Source organism: Andrographis paniculata, unplaced genomic scaffold, assembly GCF_009805555.1.
Source record: "Andrographis paniculata isolate CXL003 unplaced genomic scaffold, ASM980555v1 Contig52END, whole genome shotgun sequence".
In the NCBI taxonomy this organism is placed as follows: Eukaryota; Viridiplantae; Streptophyta; class Magnoliopsida; order Lamiales; family Acanthaceae; genus Andrographis; species Andrographis paniculata.
Genome location: NW_026137587.1, coordinates 7,928,774 through 7,945,068, shown reverse-complemented (window position 1 = coordinate 7,945,068; position 16,295 = coordinate 7,928,774). Strand labels below are relative to the sequence as shown.

The following is a 16,295-nucleotide window of genomic DNA, read 5'->3' as shown; positions in this document are numbered from 1 at the left end:
ACACACATGTACTATAATGGTGGAAGATTCGGTTGCAAATGCAATTGCAGCGAGCAGGGGGACTAGGGAGTAGGGAGCAATCGTGGAGAGAGGGCATGACGATAGACGACAACAGCTCGATATACGTCGGCGGTCTCCCGTACGACATCACCGAGGATGGGCTTCGAAGGGTGTTCTACATCTACGGCGCTGTTGTCGCTGTCAAGGTATCTTTTCCTCTTCTGCTTGTTATGATTTCTCGGTGAGTTTTGAGGCCTTTATCCGTCGGCATTTACAATTTCTGCCTTTATTGTTTACGCTTGCTGAATTTGAGTATTAGGATCGGCCTTATTATCTCTCTTGTACATGATTCACTCGGATTTCTTGCTATTTATTAGTTTTACTCACGTTTTAGAAAAAAAAAAAAAAAAAGGCTTGTTTTTTTGGGGCTGTCACTGTGAGAATATGTTGTGGAAGTGAATTCCCTCTGTGGAGATGTATGGACGTTTTAATTAGAAAGTGAATGGGATGCTGTATGGTTTAGTGTGTCTATATGCAACGGCTGACTTTTGAATAAAGAGAGATGCAACGTTCTTCCCTGTTAGGTGGAGTTTATGACTTATTGGAACTATTGGGAATCAACAAATTATTTTTAAAAAACTAATTATCATGTTGCTCTTGTATTGGTCTAGGTTATTATTGCTAAGTGCCTTATAAGGCCTATATCAATACATGATCACTGTTATTTAGCTGTTTCTACTTTTTGAGAGATCCATTTTATTTCTACATAGTAGGTTTATGTTTCTTTCTCTATGTTTAAAAACATAGAGGATTCGCGATTTTGATATCTGGGTTATGAAGTAAGAAGCTTTACAGGTCTTCTATGACCTAAATCTTCTGAACTAAAAAACCAATTAACTTGCCACTCTTTTCCTGATGGAGACTTTTAGTGCTATATATGGATCTTGAGTTTTAACTTTTGGATGAGGACAAAACCAAATCTTACTTGTACATTTAACATAGTAATGAATTAAAGTATAAATCGATAAATAAATTTACATTGCAGCATATTTGTTTAATATTTTGACCAAACTCTTTCCTAGCCATTGATTTACTTTCTCTAATAGGCATGATTCTTAGATTCAGTGTTTAGGACTTCTGGTGGTTTTTTTATAATACTGATTTTTAATGATACTGGCTTCTTTAATATGTATGTTGTCTCATGTCTGCTTCAGTTTTAATCCATTAGAAAAATGGGAAAGTGGTTTTGTTTCCTCCTGTCAAATTTGTATCTTGATTTCATGCATTTCATATTGACCTTGTTCATGTACTTCTGATGATTGGTCTACCCTGCTTTCTTGTTTGGTCATTACTATTAGGAGAATAAAGATTATGCTATTACTTTTCCAGATAATCAATGACCGTGCAGTGGGAGGGAAATGTTATGGATTTGTTACTTTTGCTAATCCTCGCTCGGCAACACAAGCAATCAATGAAATGGATGGCAAGGTGCCCACCTCCCTTCTATCTCATGCATGTTTGTAACTTATATGCAAATGGATTTCTTAGACATATTTTTTATTACGTAGATTTTAGTTAATTTTTCAAACTATTTATGTAATAAAGTTTTGATTCAGGCTATTGATGGACGGGTTGTCAAGGTGAATGAAGTTAGGAGTCGTGGTGGGAGATCAAACTTTAACCATGATAGTTCGCGATATGATTTGGAGAGAAGTATCGATGATGATGATGATGTGGGTAGAGATCGTGGAAGAGATTATAATTATGACAGGCCACGTCATAATGAGGGGCATCGAGAAAGATGGCAAGGATATGACCAAAGTCGGGAGAGAGGTCATGACCGTATGCGTGGTTACAATCGTACAGGAAATCGATATGTGGATGAAGATAGATATCAGGATTATGATAGGAATGTTGATGATACTGAGCCTCTGATTGGAAGAAAGCGTGAACGTGATTGGGCAAGAGAGAGTGATAAAAATAACGAGCAGCAGAGGAACATTCATCATAAAAGTGGGGACAAGGATAAACAACAGCCTCGCTTGCTGAATAGGTATCATTTTGGGTTTCAACCTATGGTTGCTATTGAGCTACTCTAGTGTTGTTTAAGCAGTTGCTAATATATATATTATCAGGTCTAGATTTGATGAGCCTGGGAGTAGAGAGCTTTCTTTGGAATCATTTGATGATGAGGAGGATCAGGTTTAACTCTTGATGTTTTATCTCTCTCTCAAACACACACACACACACGCGGACATTATTTCTACATCTTTCTAAACCAGTTGGACTCTTAATTTAACTATTTCTTCTCTGCTTGAACAGGGTGAAAGCAAATTAGCAGTTTCAACCCAAAAGCTTGAAGAGATTCGTAAGGAGGTAAGCATTTATATTGCAGAGTTAGACCAGACAATAATCTCAAACATGATTCTTACAGGGCTTAACTCAGTTTCAAGTGTGAATTTTGTGAAAAAGATATGCTCGTTTTTTAACATAGGGAAGTGCAATGGGTATGGTAGGATTTTGTAACAAAGACAGTTTGGTCGCCTTGATCATATGTAGTAGTGCTGGTCCATTGATTGTCCTTTTCACTATTTGAAGTGCAAAACTGAATCTAGAATCTGTCATTTAACATGAAGTTGCATCCCTAGTTTATCGTTAACCGTATCTGGGGAGCTTGACAGCACGATGCAGGGTTCAATGATCATTTTTGTTAATTCATGACCTGAAGGAATGTGGAAAAAATAAACTAGAAGTATTGAGATTGCTTTGGACTTCTTCATAATTAGAAGTGTTGATTCCATAGTTGAATTTTTATTATTCAGTTTGTAGCAAAACTATTCACTTTCAGATTACAATCTACAATGAATTGAGGTTAAATTACTCCTTTAATTTGCAGTTTTGCTGTATAATCTGATAAGTTTTCCACATTAATATAAGATGATGCCTTGTTGATCAGATCACTCGGATGGAAGAAATGGCTGCAGACAAACAAGAAGTTGTTTCCAGTTTACAGGAGAAATGCCAGGTGAAATTTTTTCTCTGTCAGTTTTGGTTTTATGTTTCCGTGTTTTGGTTTTTTATGCTACACGATATCATTTTTGTGAACCCCTGACAATGGAGGATTGATATATTCCAGCAGAAATTGCCTGGTTTAGTAGACATTTTATTGTTTAGCCCTATGGGTAAGTTATAAATTAGCCCTTGTTATACATTTAAGGGTTCTGTTTAAAGTTTCTACAAAACAGAGAGTAATATTTATAAAATGTTTAGTCAATTTACATGAGGTTTTATATAAGAAATGTTTTGATTCTCTTTGTGTTCATGCTTTCCTTATAAACGATTTCTTTTGTGAACTTAGAAATTGGAGGACTCATTAATTCAAGCTAAAAAGCTTACTTCGCACTGTCACCTGCAATTATCCAAGGTAATATGATATAGCAAGATACTATTTTTGTTAGCAGTGGAAATTTGAAAGCTGTTCTCTCAAAGTGTATGGTTGGTGCAGTTGCATAAATGTTACATTCAAATGAGGGACTACGACGAGAAAATGAAGAAAACTGAACAAGAACTCCAGGTTAGTGAGCCTATGATATGTGTTCATACAACCCTCCTTGTAATTTTACTTTTTCATCACAGAATAATTTCAAATTTCCAAAACTGATTCAAAGATTTATCGATGAAAAGCATAAATGAATTTGGGGTTTGTGTATTATTTGCAGTGGCTGGTAGATTCGAGCTCGATGGACCTGTTGAATGATGGAGGCGTCATTGGAGATGGAAGGGCTTGATTAATGATCTGTAGAACAGTATTTTCAAGTATTGTTGATACGGTTTGTGTTGATACATGCACAATGTTTTATAACTTTATGCATGTTTCTGTTTAGGATAAATTCAAGCTTTCATCCTTCACTTGAACTTAAAATTATTTAATTGCAAACCAAAACCATATGAATGCAAATTCTAACGGATAGGATTTATACATTGCTTATAAACTAATATTAATCAAATTTTAACTGTATATATACAAATAAATTACATGTATCAATTTTTATAGGAACCCTTGTAATCTAGACCAAGGGAATTCAAGTTTTGTCTATTCCAAGGTAAAAGAGAATGTAAGAACTAACCATGGATGAGAAACACTTGCATCTACCCGAATCAAAGGCTCCATTCTCCGAGTATTCGCCTCCCGACTGTCCATCGGCATCCTCATACGACACACGGCACTGTATGGTGCAAAGAATGACAGAATCGTTAGATCACAAGCCATTTTTCGAAAGAACATGCTCGAATGAAATAAGTCCAAAACCTAGAACACAGAGAAAACCAGTGACACCATTTCCTCCCGCCAAATAGTCCTTCGAAACTTGAGGATGGTACTCTAATATTTCCCGGAATATCAACTCCTTGAGATCTGACTTCGTCACTCGGCGCCAATCAAATTCAAATTCCATCTTCGATAGCGGCTGACAAGAAGGTTCCCTCTTGATTTCAGCCAGACCATTAAAATATGGATCAGCCAAAGCCTATATACAACACAAGCCATACTCAGGGAAGATAAATGCACAATGGATAAATCACGAAGAAATCGATGGAGGATCACACCTCTTCGGCGCTTGGCCGATCTTTTGGATCGAATGCTAACAATCTTTGCAATAAATTGAGAGCTAAGGGATCGGTGTTCAGAAATTTTTCCATGAACGGCACTGGGGATTTTTTCCTCATACTCATTAGATATTTCCTTGCCTTCTCGTTTCGAACCTGTAAGAGGGAAAAGTAGTTCAAACATATTAGGGAACAAAAGTAGTTCAAACATATTAGGGAACAAAAGATTGTGCCGGAAAAATATATATATATAGTTTCTAGAAAGGGTATAATCCTTACTCCGGAAATTGTATCTGTTGACGGTGTCCCTAGAAGATCGGTGATCAAGTCCAGTTGATGCACTACACTTTTACCTGGAAACAGCGGCCTCCCGAGTAAGACTTCCGCGAATATGCATCCTACGCCCCAAATATCGATGGCTGGAGTATACTGCAAGAAAGTAAGACATAACACATACCAGCATGGATTCGTTTATTGAAAGAGTACAACAATAGAAATACTATGAAAACAATGCAACCCGACTTTTATCAGCTCCCAAGAGAGTTTGAGATTCATCCACGAATAAGATTTGTTTTAGTTTAGCTTTACTTGTCAGTCATTTAAAGCAAAAGGCCATTGTAATACCCTTGCCATTATTGGTTCACAATGATGAATTGTAAATAACACCACAAAAGAGCATGTAATTTACAATCTTGCTGCATTATCACTACGAATCACTTGGTAATAATCGAATAATAAGAAGAGCCTAGCAGACAGTCAATAATGCAACAACAAACTTATTGCCGAGGAAAAATGAAAGACCTCAATTATGATATGGATGAATGACGGAGAAGCAAATAAGTAGACCTAAAAATCACAATCAAATCAGCTTTTTATAACAATCTGGAAGAACTTTTTTTATCAATAACATATCAGTAACCTTGGTTCTTACATATTGCATTCAAATCTAAATTGGCTATGCAACATATATAGAAAACATGGCTTAACTTCTGTACCTACCATAGAGAAGAAAGATCCACACAACTCAGGAGCCCGATACCATCTTGTAGCAACATAATCCTACATTTGTGGAAAAATAAAAAACATCTTAAGATTATTAGTTGCCCAAACACCTTCAGAAAAGTTATATAAATATCAAAATAATCCATCAAATTGCTGAGCGACATAATAAGCATCTGCAAAGCTATATAAGAACATACCGTCCAAAATATTGTCGTTGGGGTGTCATTGAATGCCACTCTTGCTAATCCAAAATCGCATAGTTTAAGTTTACAGTTGCCATTTGCTAATACATTCTTTGGTTTAAGGTCTCGATGATACACATTAGCTGAAAGCAAACAGCATAGCATTGAAATTAAAAACAAGGTGAGGACCAGAGTAAAAAGTTTCAAGGTCATTGTCGACAAGAAACTCAAGGAAATAAAAAAACAACGAAAGAGACAATATGGATAGAATAATAACAATAAAGCTCATCCATCTAGCAACAGGATGTTGCTACTCACCCGTATGCATGTATTTCAGCGCTCGAAGCATTTGATAAAGGAAAAAACGTTGGTGTTCTTGCTTCAAATCATTATTGGCTTTTATGACATGATGAAGATCAGACTCCATAAGTTCGAAAACAACATATATTTCTCTGTAATCACGTCTAGAGGGTGGCATAACGATCCGCTTAAGTTCAACAATATCAGGATGTCGCAAAAGGCGAAGCAACTTAATCTCACGCAAAATTCGAATTGCATCAGAATTATGCTCGAAAATGTTGGTTATTTTCTTTATGGCTACCTTTTCCCCCGTAAGCATGTCAATTGCAGAACAAACAACTCCATAGCTACCCTTTCCAACAATATCCACAATTTTGTACCTGTTGGCTTCTCCATAATCTGAAAAAAATTCAGCTCCTTTCGGGACCTGCACAAAGTATGAGTCATATTTCAATCAAAAAGTGCAGGTTGGAAATACAGCTCTCGATGTCGAGATATCTAACTTATTTTAAAAACAATTTTATTGTTGCATTCATTAATCCTAAGAAAAAGGTGATCCATAAACACACACACACACATATATATATATATATAATTCCAAACTTCTATACTTAATTTTTAATGCACTGCAACACCACCAAGAATCTTATATAGATAATATGAAGATCAGACATCATGCCATTGTAGATAGTGGTATAAGAAAAGAAAATTCCAAAACCCCCACAGCCAAATCTTTTGTTTCCTTTTACTTCAAATTATCTGCGAACATAAAGAATACGAAAAACGATACAAAGAATGAAACTTCCAAAGAAACTAACCTAACTCCCTCGCACTCGGTACAATTTACCAAACCTAAACCTCATCTGAAAGACTTTCACCATTTTTTTTTTTTTGTTTTTCCTATCATCATCCTAAACAAAAGTTTAAGCACATTACTTAAAGAAAATTCATTTTGCACTGTGTGAATAACAATTCCAATTCGCATTCGCGCGTGCGTGTAAAAAAAAAATTTAAAAATCATCCATACATCGCGAAGAGCACAAATTATAAAGAAAACAGCAAGCCAAAAACAGAGAGAAAGAACAAGACGGATCAAACCTCCTTCCGCTGATCCCGCCGCTGCATCCTTTCAAACCAACAACCTTCTTATCGAGGAAAACGAAAATTACAGGCTAGGCTAGGTCACCATGAAGCAGCTGCACACAATTCAGAAATTATCTTTGAGAATTAATAACATTCGCATCCAGCGGAATTTCCAGTGCCTCGACAAATTGCTCAACCGACGGTGCAATCCGGCGCAGAAATCAAAAGGCATGCGGTGCGGTGGTTTGAAGATCGATGGAAAATAAGAAATAGGAAGGAATGAAAATGAAATGTCGGGTGTGGTGTTGTCACCTCATCGATCAATTACATACAAAAGGAGGTTTCTTTTTCTTCATGTAGGTTTGGATCTTGACCCTTTTTCATTAATGTTAGTGTCATAAATATTTTATTTTTAAAAAAAGTACAATTATAAGACCACCGTTCGTTAGTGTCAAATTCGGGTGTGTTTGGTTATAAACATATATTTGTAGTTGGGAATTATGTTTTATTGAGTAACGATATGTTGTTAAATTACAATTATAAAAAATAATAATAATAATAATAATAAAACTTAATATTAAATTAATTTATAAAAAAATAGAATATTTTAAATATAAATAAATATATAGTTATATTTAAGAAATAAATAAAATTTAAAAATTTTAAAAATATAATTTAAAATTGGTTGAGAGGGTAATATCAAACGTATATTTCATAGCAAACATTCACGTGAGTAGTGTGTTTTATTCTTGAATAAATATTTATATTTTTATATTGGATATCTGCATAGTATTTTTTATAATATTAACTGAATAATTATATTTTGAGTAAATTTTTTCTTATCGAATTTAATAATTCGACAAAATAAATTAGATAAATTTTAAAAAAGAAAAGTTACAAAATTTAATTCAAAACTTGTCAGACACCGACAGTTTTTCTATTATTACATGAACATGCAATAAAATCAGCATTGTGAGGTATGTATTTTCTTGAAAAAATAAATAATATTCTCACGCAGCTTCTCTTGCTAGAAACAGGAAAATCAAACAAAGCAAGAAAAGTGCTCCAAATTGAAATCAATCACATATCATAATTCACGGCCGACAATCAAAAAGTCAAATGAATATCCTGAAAATATTCACAATAAATCCTCAATTACTTCATAACAATAATACAGCCAAAACCTGCAGTGCCTAAGTTTGAATATCCAAGTATAATTCAGTGCCATCTCAACTACAAATCTACTGACTACTCTCCATTATAATTTCTTCATTTCCTATTTCCTTCTTTGATTAGGTTGAGCAGTGAAAAAACATGGGACAAACACAAACATGGACCATTCCATTCTACGTGTCTGTTTCTGCTCTTGCCTTTGTCTTCTCCAAGATCGTCATCGCCGTCATCTGCTACCGGAGCCGTCGCCGGAATCGGGAAAAAAAGCAACTTGTTTTCCACCAAAGCTTTATGGGTATGTATGCTCATTTTTCTTACTTATCTTCTACGATTGAATTCAAGAATGTTCTTAATTGGAATGTAGGCGGGAAACTAGCAATGTTCAAATCACCGAAGACAAAGTCGTTGGATTCGAACACGTTATTAAATAGGATAGCGAAGCTACGCAACGAGGATGTAATTGGATCGGGAGGATACGGGATGGTTTACAAGTTGGTAATCGACGAAAATACATCGTTTGCAGTTAAAAAAATGAATAGATTGAGCGCAGAACACGACAGAGGGTTCGAGAGGGAGCTCGAGGCGATGGGCGACATCAAGCACCGAAATATAGTGACCCTTCACGGATACTATACGGCCCCTCAATATAACCTTCTCGTCTATGAACTAATGCCCAACGGTAGTTTATACGAGTTACTTCATGGTACGCTACAACAGTGAGTAATTTTTTGAATAAGAATCAAAAACTTAAAAAGATGATTTTTAAGATTACGATGAGGTAATAACTATGCAGGGACGTCGTCGAACAAGGCTGTTCTGGATTGGCCTACGAGATACAAAATCGCGGTTGGGGCGGGAAGAGGGATTTCCTACCTCCATCACGACTGTATTCCGCACATAATACATAGGGACATCAAGTCGAGCAACATATTGCTCGATCATAACTTGGAGGTTCGAGTATCCGATTTCGGGCTAGCAACCTTAATGGAACCCGATAGAACTCATGCATCGACATTATTAGCCGGAACTTTTGGATACTTGGCTCCAGGTATGTTATTACGACTAGCGTTGTCAAGTTATGGCATCATTTGAAGTGCAAATGAAACCAGGCTTGAATCTAGTGTCCTAAGATATCTCTAAACTGTAATGAAACTAGTTTGATAAGTGTTCCAACGACTCTCCGCAGAGTATTTTGATACCGGAAAGGCGACAACTAAAGGCGATGTTTATAGCTTTGGTGTCGTATTGCTTGAGCTATTAACCGGGCGAAAACCTACAGACGAGGAGTTTTTTGAGGAGGGAACTAAGCTGGTGACATGGGTAATGCTTCTAACTTTGAAGCGCATGTAAACATAAACAACTAGTATCAAATCCACACCTTAGTAAGCATACTTTAAACCGATATTAGGAATGTAGCTAATGCATATTTTGGATACTAATTTGCTATGAATCGATATGTTGTTACAGGTGAAGTTAGTTGTGCAAGAAGAGAAAGAAGAATATGTAATCGACAAGTGTTTGGTCAATAGCCCGACTAAAGAAATCAATCGAGCATTTGATATAGCGCTAATGTGCCTCGAGACAGAGCCAAATAATAGACCAACTATGTCGGAAGTGCTCAAGATGCTAGAACACATAAAATCAGATTCAGAAGTTGTGTGAAACTTGAAGAGATAGTCGGAAAGTGATCACTACTAGAACTAGGCATATATTGTTTCCAAATCCTTTTAAAATGTATGCATGCATGTAGCAAACTCGATAAATGTAGTTAGACTTTTTGTAGAGTATTGATCAAATTAAACTTAACGAGGAAAAGAGGATCCGAACATGGCAAGCAACGCCTTCTAGTTGAGCGCTGCGGCCAACCCTTTAGAAACAGAAGCTTTTAATGAAGGAGAAACTGGTGTACCTCCAAGAAACACATCAAACAAACCTGAAGCAACATTCGAGGATTCAATAGTAGCATCAATGGAAGAGGGAAGACCGTCGGATACACTAATCTGAGGATTTACAAGACCACATTCAATCCAAGAACAAATATACGTGAAAAACAAAAAATGAGACAAGTGATTTGAGGTCAGAAAGAAATGAAATTTATTATTACATGAAGAAATATGCAAAATACTTACTAGCATTTTTGTTGTGTCCAACCAAGTCAAAAATATGAAGGTTCCTTTGTTAAGTGGCCTACCCTGGAAGACTCCACGGAATGTTGAAATTGCAGATTTATCAGCCGAAGTTAGAGATGAGATTCTCGGGGAGATTGCCTCGTCCAAGGCACCCCAAAATGTTTTACCATCAATGTCTCGTACTAGAACAATTTGGAGTGATTTCTCTAGAGGAGCTTCACTTCACAAAAACATAATTAAATTGGACAATAATCTACAGGACAAAATTATACTGAGGAAGAAGCAGCAATTATTTCTATTTTAGTACCACAAGAAGTTGATTGCATTAGTAATTCAACTTTTAGTTATTTAGGTTTAATAGTTTTCAGATTAAACAAGAAGAAACAGTTAACATGTTAGCTCATAGTGTATGCTGCAGCATCCCTGCAATGTTTTCCCTCAATGTTAAAGAACCGCAAAATCATGGAACTGAAACTATTAAAATCTATTGAAAAGCTCAAACTTTAAATTATGACGAAAAGCAAATTTCACTAGACCTAGACAATGTTATATGGGAATTACCTTGAAGAATTGCAGTGGATAATGATGAATCTTGTTCTAGCTCCTCAGATGAATGGCCTTTCCAGGGGTCTAGTTTACCAAAGATCGATGGATTTGTATACAGTGCCGCAGCGTATACTTTAACTTTGATTATTGCAAATACTTTTTCCCGGTATCCTAATCATATTACAAAAGGCAAAGTTTTTACACGCCAATGAATGATGATTTACAAAAAAAACAAGCAATGTAGAATTCATGCTTCCAAATAGATGGCTTTGCAACTCACCAGTTCCAAGCAAAGATAGTGGGGAAGAACAACCTGGAAGACTCACTGATGTTTGGAATTTTACTTTTGTCTCGGGTTCTTCAGTGTATTCTGAGTTTACAACTAAAAGCCAAAAAGCCATTACACCAACACTGTTAGATAATTCAATCATATGAATATAACGTTGTCAAGGCCAAGGTTTCATAGTGAACTCGAAAAGATTTAACATTTTATATTAGCATAGGTTGTAAAGCAGTTTCTGAATCCTACTAGATTCATTTATTTTTTCTCAACAGAACAATTAATAATGTTTAAATCTTATTCTGTAATCGATATTAAATTTCAAGTTGACTTCAATATGCATTAAATTCAATTCCATGACTTTCATCACTGTCAAAAGCAACACCTCTGGCCCTAAAAAATGAACAATTACTCACCAGCCACAACTCTAGCATGCGCATTTATCAACACTTTCAATGGATAAAATAATAATAGTACTAAAGATTAATAAGCCAAAGGATTGAAAGCAGGCCTTATGGTAGGACTAAAACTGATATTTTCACCTAATATAGGCTATAAATGAGCTTTCATAGTATATCTATGCACGTATGCATCCACCTAACTCATTGAAATGTCAATAGCACAAAGTGCAGTAACAAGCTAATTGCTCCAATTAATGTTGACAAGGGGAAGATGAGGATGGGGGGCAGCTACATTAGCACAATCTATGCCTATTATAAGTACACTTCTTACCAGCCAAACAATAATAATTTCTCAGCCTCAATATGCCCACATCATTTATGTATTTAGGCTCTCACTGTTTATCTTCCTACGTTGGTATATGTTTATTTTTTGAAACCAGTAGTTTTTGTTATTGCTTCCCTCTTGTTTGACTCACTGATTTATTTATAAAAGCTTCTAAAAAAAACGAGAGAGAGAGAGAGCATCATTAGGCCACAGTGCAGTACAACACATCAATGAAATTTCTAAATAAAAGGGTATCAGGTGCGTGCAAATTTTTGCCAGGAGTGAAAACACCTCCAAAGCTACTTTTATAAGCTTCTTGAATTCTTCAAAATGGTTACTTGATTTCTAATTTGATTTTAATATTACGATGAAACCTAAAGAATTCCGTATTAAATATATGTGAACACCTTTCCTTGATTATTTTATAATAATGAAGATTAGAAATATAAATTTAGTAATGAATGAGTAATTTTAATTCTTTTTCCAAACACCGTAATAAAACTTTTCTCTAGTTATTACTTTATTAGCAAATATCAATCTTCTAAGCAGAATTACAAGTAAGAAGTAATTCAAGTAAAGCATTCTCAAACAGTGCCTAAATCTTCATTACCAATGGCTACTGCTTAAATCCTCTGATCATACTTCCTACTCCACAATTTTCAATTGTACCAACCAGCTACGCATTCGGTCAAATTATTCACAGAAACTCCGAATCACGTTCGTATGCCTCCAACGACAGAAACGACATACCACTTCGTAAAACAAAAATACAAATATAGCCGGGAAATGATTTCACAACCTAACAGAAGTTATTTCAACAGCATTGCCTAAAAGAATCGCAGAGCGATCAATTATTCACCTGAAGTAGCTTTCAGTATGTGAAATCGAGCAATCCTCTTGGCAAAGACATTTGGAGAAAATGTGGATAAACGGAGCACAGATCTATCGGTGTGAGTCCGCAGCACTGACGGCGGAATTGTTGAGAACTTCTCAGAACAGCGGGAATTGAGGAAAGCACAAAAGGCTTTGCTTTTGGCGGGTGAAGAATGGGGAAGAGGCGTGGATATCGTTGCTACTACAGGTGAAGCCATTTTTGGGAAACTGTCAGGCGGCCAGCCAGTCGTGGGATTCGGGGTTTATATAGGAAGAGGAAATCGTACGGCGATCCACGTGGCGAAATGTAAATGGCTGCGGCAATTTCAATATTTATTTCATTTTGTTGGAAAAAAGTTGAAGGCTTTTCCCCCTGGGCTGCTCACATCATGGCTCATGCGATGAGCGCACCACTTCAATTATATCAAATTGATATGTAATAGGAGTATTTATTTAAAATTTTATATCTAGTATATTTATTTTTCATACAACAGTATCCTGTATCCCTTGTCCATAAACCATTCATGTTTTTACTTTACATATATTTTTGAAAAAATATCGGGATGGATAATTTTATATAATTATACTAATTAAATAATCTAATAATATAAATTAACAAACTTAATTTATATGTATTCAGCTAGGTGCTGAAATGTTTATTTTCAGCATTTGATCCTGTTCCAAAAAAATATTATCAATGTTTAATACCAATTTTCCTTTTTTTTTTATATGTCTATATATCTATATATATATATATAAATAGACCAACCTTTAAAAAAAAAAAAAAAAAAAAAACCTTTTGTCTGATAGATTGTTTGTCCTGCATAAATACAGTAAAACTTTTTCCTTCCTCGTTAAAGAAGTTTTTTTTTTTTTAATTCTTCATTTATTTTATTAATTTTGAATTTTAACGTAAATAAATAAAAATAAAGAAATAAAGAAGAAGTCAGATTAATTAATGTATGATGAAACGTTTTATAATTTTTTTCTGAAAATATAAAATTCAAATAATAAAAAATTGAAATTTGGATAAAAAGAAACAAACCCTAATTTCAATCATGCATGTTTATTTGAAATACTGCGAACTGAACAGATACAGAAGGAAAACAGACACAATAACTATGGAATCAAAGGGTTCAGACAGACATCCTACATCGTACACCACAAAATAAATATCCAAGATTGTAATTAATCATAGACAATTTTGACACCGCCAATGGTGATATCTTCTCCGCCGTCTCTGGGCACCAACGACACCAAGATCTTGTCGTCTTCCTCCGCCTCCAAATCCTCCAGCAGCTCACTCAGCCCCAGTCTGATCATCGTCTTAATCCTCCCCGAATTCCTATGCGGAACATGCGAATAACACCCCGCGTACTCCGCCTTGTCCAAATCCCCCGCCGCCTCCTCCTCGTCGTTCACAAAAACATCGAACTTCACAAATCTCCCTGTGTCCGCTTCAATCCCTTCGATCACCAGCAGTTCCTCCTCTTCCTCCTCCTTCTCCCGCGATTTCTTCGGCCGCTTCACCACCGCTCTCACTACCTTATCCAGCTTCGCCGGAAAAACCTTCTCCCCCGCGCGGTACGCTGCCCCCGCCGCCGCTTTGGACTTCTTCTTCCGCGCCAAGAGGCGGTTCTTGAGCCATGGAAGGTCCACCTCCTGGTACGCGTATCCCATCCTCTCGTTTTCCAGCGCGTCGGCGACGCGCACGCGCACGAGCCGCGCGTGTTCGTCGTAGAATTGGAACTCGGCGTCGAGCCAATCGGAATCGGTGAATTCCTTCTTCTTCGTTCCTCTCAGGCCGCGCCACACCGTCCAGAGACGATCGACGTTCGCGTGGTGGCTGAAGAAGACAGAATCACGCGCCGTCGAGTAGAAATTGCCCATATCCTCGCCGCCGGTGGTGTTCTCCCCGACCCAGACGTGCAGCGCGATGTGGGAGCCACGCTCCACCGCGCCGGGGCCTGGATCGGGAGAACTTCCGGCGACATATTTCGCGCCGTAGAAATCCTGCAGCCGCCACACCCGCCGGACCATCTCTCTGTGCATCACGCTCAGGTTGTTTTTAATCACTTTTTTCGGATTCGTCGGCTTACTTGAGGAGTACGCCAGGTCCGCCATCGCCGGCGGCAGGTGCTCCGGATTCCGGCGCGGATTGTATAAAGGAGAGTTCTTCTCCACAAAAGCCTCCGGCAAAACGACGCCGTCGGGATTGTCCCAGTTCCAGAACGGCAAGGCGAAGCTGGGATCGTCGATCAATTTGCTTAAAATCCTTTCGTAGAAATACAAATACCATCTGTGCCATGGAAAGAAATGCCAGCAGTTGTGAATTTGGAGCTTCAAATCGGAGTCGCCGGCGGCGGGGGTCTGAGGGTAGGTGAGGTTGCAGTAAGCGCAGTGGACGTTGGCCTGTTGCATAAAATTCCGGGGGTCGTCGGCGGGGAGGGCTTTCATGAGTTCGACGGCTTTGGCGTACTTGGCCCAGTACTCTTTTCCGGCTAAATGGGCGGCGGGGCGGAGGCGCAGTCCGCCGGCGGTGGGGAGCTTGTAGTCGATGATTTCGGAGGATAATGGCGGGCAGCAGTTGTCTTTGAGGGGCTGGCTAGTGTTGAGGTTAGTGGCGACGCCGCATTTGGAGAAATCCGGGGCTGTGATCGGAGTGGCGGAGGCGGGGGCGGCGGCGGCGCCGTACAGGCCTCCGATTCCCATAAGCAAATGTCTTCTGTCCACTTGTCCGGCGGCGGGGCTAGTTTGGATATTGTATTGATTATCATCGGTACATCGTACGGTCAGGGATTGGGTTCGTGTGTGTCGGGAGTGGTTTGTAATTGTAAATGTAATGGAGGATGAAAGTGTAATAAGAGACATCTTGGCTGTGGTTTACTTGTAAATTGCGAATAAAACTCTCCTCCTGTATATATAGAACGAAATTTATTTAATTATATATATCTAATTTATTAAATTATACTATGTCCAAAACTTTTGTAAATTTTCTTAATTTATTATATTCTTTAAATATGATTTATAAATTTTAATTATAAAAAAAATATATTATTTATTTAAGTTGGAAATGCAGGTATATGTATACTCACTTTTTGAGTGGTGATATGCGACACTGCTATTTTAAATTATTTTGATATAAAAGGATTTGTATATTACTCTATCTTGTGTTTCCATTTTATATTTTAACTTCTTTCAAAAATATTACTTTAAAATATATATATATATATATCATCTATATATTATTGGATTGTGAGAAAAACATTTAATATAATATTTTAAAAAATTACTTAAAAAAATACATATGTCTACATATCTTATTGGACTGTGTGAGCCATGAAGGAAGCCTACAACAAATATCCACTGTCATGTAAAATAATTCAGACTAATTTT

The 16,295-nt window shown here is 37.0% G+C and overlaps 5 protein-coding genes across 8 annotated transcripts; 2 read left to right on the top strand and 3 right to left on the bottom strand.

Annotated features, from left to right (window-relative positions):
- The first annotated feature begins 21 nt into the window (after positions 1 to 21).
- On the top strand, positions 22 to 3,890 carry LOC127254500 (glycine-rich RNA-binding protein RZ1A). The gene is made up of 9 exons (XM_051279628.1): positions 22 to 206; positions 1,390 to 1,488; positions 1,617 to 2,053; positions 2,136 to 2,202; positions 2,323 to 2,376; positions 2,957 to 3,025; positions 3,359 to 3,424; positions 3,506 to 3,574; positions 3,720 to 3,890. The coding sequence occupies exons 1-9, from the start codon at positions 39 to 41 to the stop codon at positions 3,786 to 3,788; spliced, it is 1,098 nt and encodes a 365-aa protein (XP_051135585.1). The 5' UTR covers positions 22 to 38; the 3' UTR covers positions 3,789 to 3,890.
- A 64-nt stretch (positions 3,891 to 3,954) lies between these two features.
- Positions 3,955 to 7,538, bottom strand: LOC127254499 (mitogen-activated protein kinase 20-like). 3 transcript variants are annotated; one of them, XM_051279627.1, is made up of 8 exons: positions 7,188 to 7,537; positions 6,108 to 6,516; positions 5,805 to 5,932; positions 5,605 to 5,664; positions 4,885 to 5,034; positions 4,606 to 4,761; positions 4,337 to 4,526; positions 3,955 to 4,226 (listed from the first exon to the last, which is right to left on the bottom strand). In XM_051279627.1, exons 1-8 carry the CDS (start codon positions 7,212 to 7,214, stop codon positions 4,210 to 4,212), a joined length of 1,137 nt encoding a protein of 378 aa, XP_051135584.1. In that variant the 5' UTR covers positions 7,215 to 7,537; the 3' UTR covers positions 3,955 to 4,209. The 3 variants fall into 3 exon arrangements, with proteins under 3 accessions (XP_051135584.1, XP_051135583.1, XP_051135582.1); XM_051279626.1 differs by having other exon boundaries at positions 4,310 to 4,526; positions 7,188 to 7,536; XM_051279625.1 differs by having other exon boundaries at positions 4,310 to 4,526; positions 4,606 to 5,034; positions 7,188 to 7,538.
- A 907-nt stretch (positions 7,539 to 8,445) lies between these two features.
- LOC127254501 (receptor-like serine/threonine-protein kinase At1g78530) lies at positions 8,446 to 10,007 on the top strand. The gene is made up of 5 exons (XM_051279630.1): positions 8,446 to 8,640; positions 8,710 to 9,048; positions 9,139 to 9,393; positions 9,532 to 9,665; positions 9,813 to 10,007. The coding sequence occupies exons 1-5, from the start codon at positions 8,487 to 8,489 to the stop codon at positions 10,005 to 10,007; spliced, it is 1,077 nt and encodes a 358-aa protein (XP_051135587.1). The 5' UTR covers positions 8,446 to 8,486.
- A 4-nt stretch (positions 10,008 to 10,011) lies between these two features.
- LOC127254502 (fatty-acid-binding protein 3, chloroplastic) lies at positions 10,012 to 13,128 on the bottom strand. 2 transcript variants are annotated; one of them, XM_051279631.1, is made up of 5 exons: positions 12,886 to 13,128; positions 11,301 to 11,402; positions 11,036 to 11,191; positions 10,475 to 10,689; positions 10,012 to 10,345 (listed from the first exon to the last, which is right to left on the bottom strand). In XM_051279631.1, the coding sequence occupies exons 1-5, from the start codon at positions 13,115 to 13,117 to the stop codon at positions 10,190 to 10,192; spliced, it is 861 nt and encodes a 286-aa protein (XP_051135588.1). In that variant the 5' UTR covers positions 13,118 to 13,128; the 3' UTR covers positions 10,012 to 10,189. The 2 variants fall into 2 exon arrangements, with proteins under 2 accessions (XP_051135588.1, XP_051135589.1); XM_051279632.1 differs by having other exon boundaries at positions 10,012 to 10,278.
- An 818-nt stretch (positions 13,129 to 13,946) lies between these two features.
- On the bottom strand, positions 13,947 to 15,795 carry LOC127254497 (polyphenol oxidase I, chloroplastic-like). Its single transcript, XM_051279624.1, has one exon. The coding sequence runs from the start codon at positions 15,768 to 15,770 to the stop codon at positions 14,088 to 14,090; it is 1,683 nt and encodes a 560-aa protein (XP_051135581.1). The 5' UTR covers positions 15,771 to 15,795; the 3' UTR covers positions 13,947 to 14,087.
- Between the last annotated feature and the right edge of the window lie 500 nt (positions 15,796 to 16,295).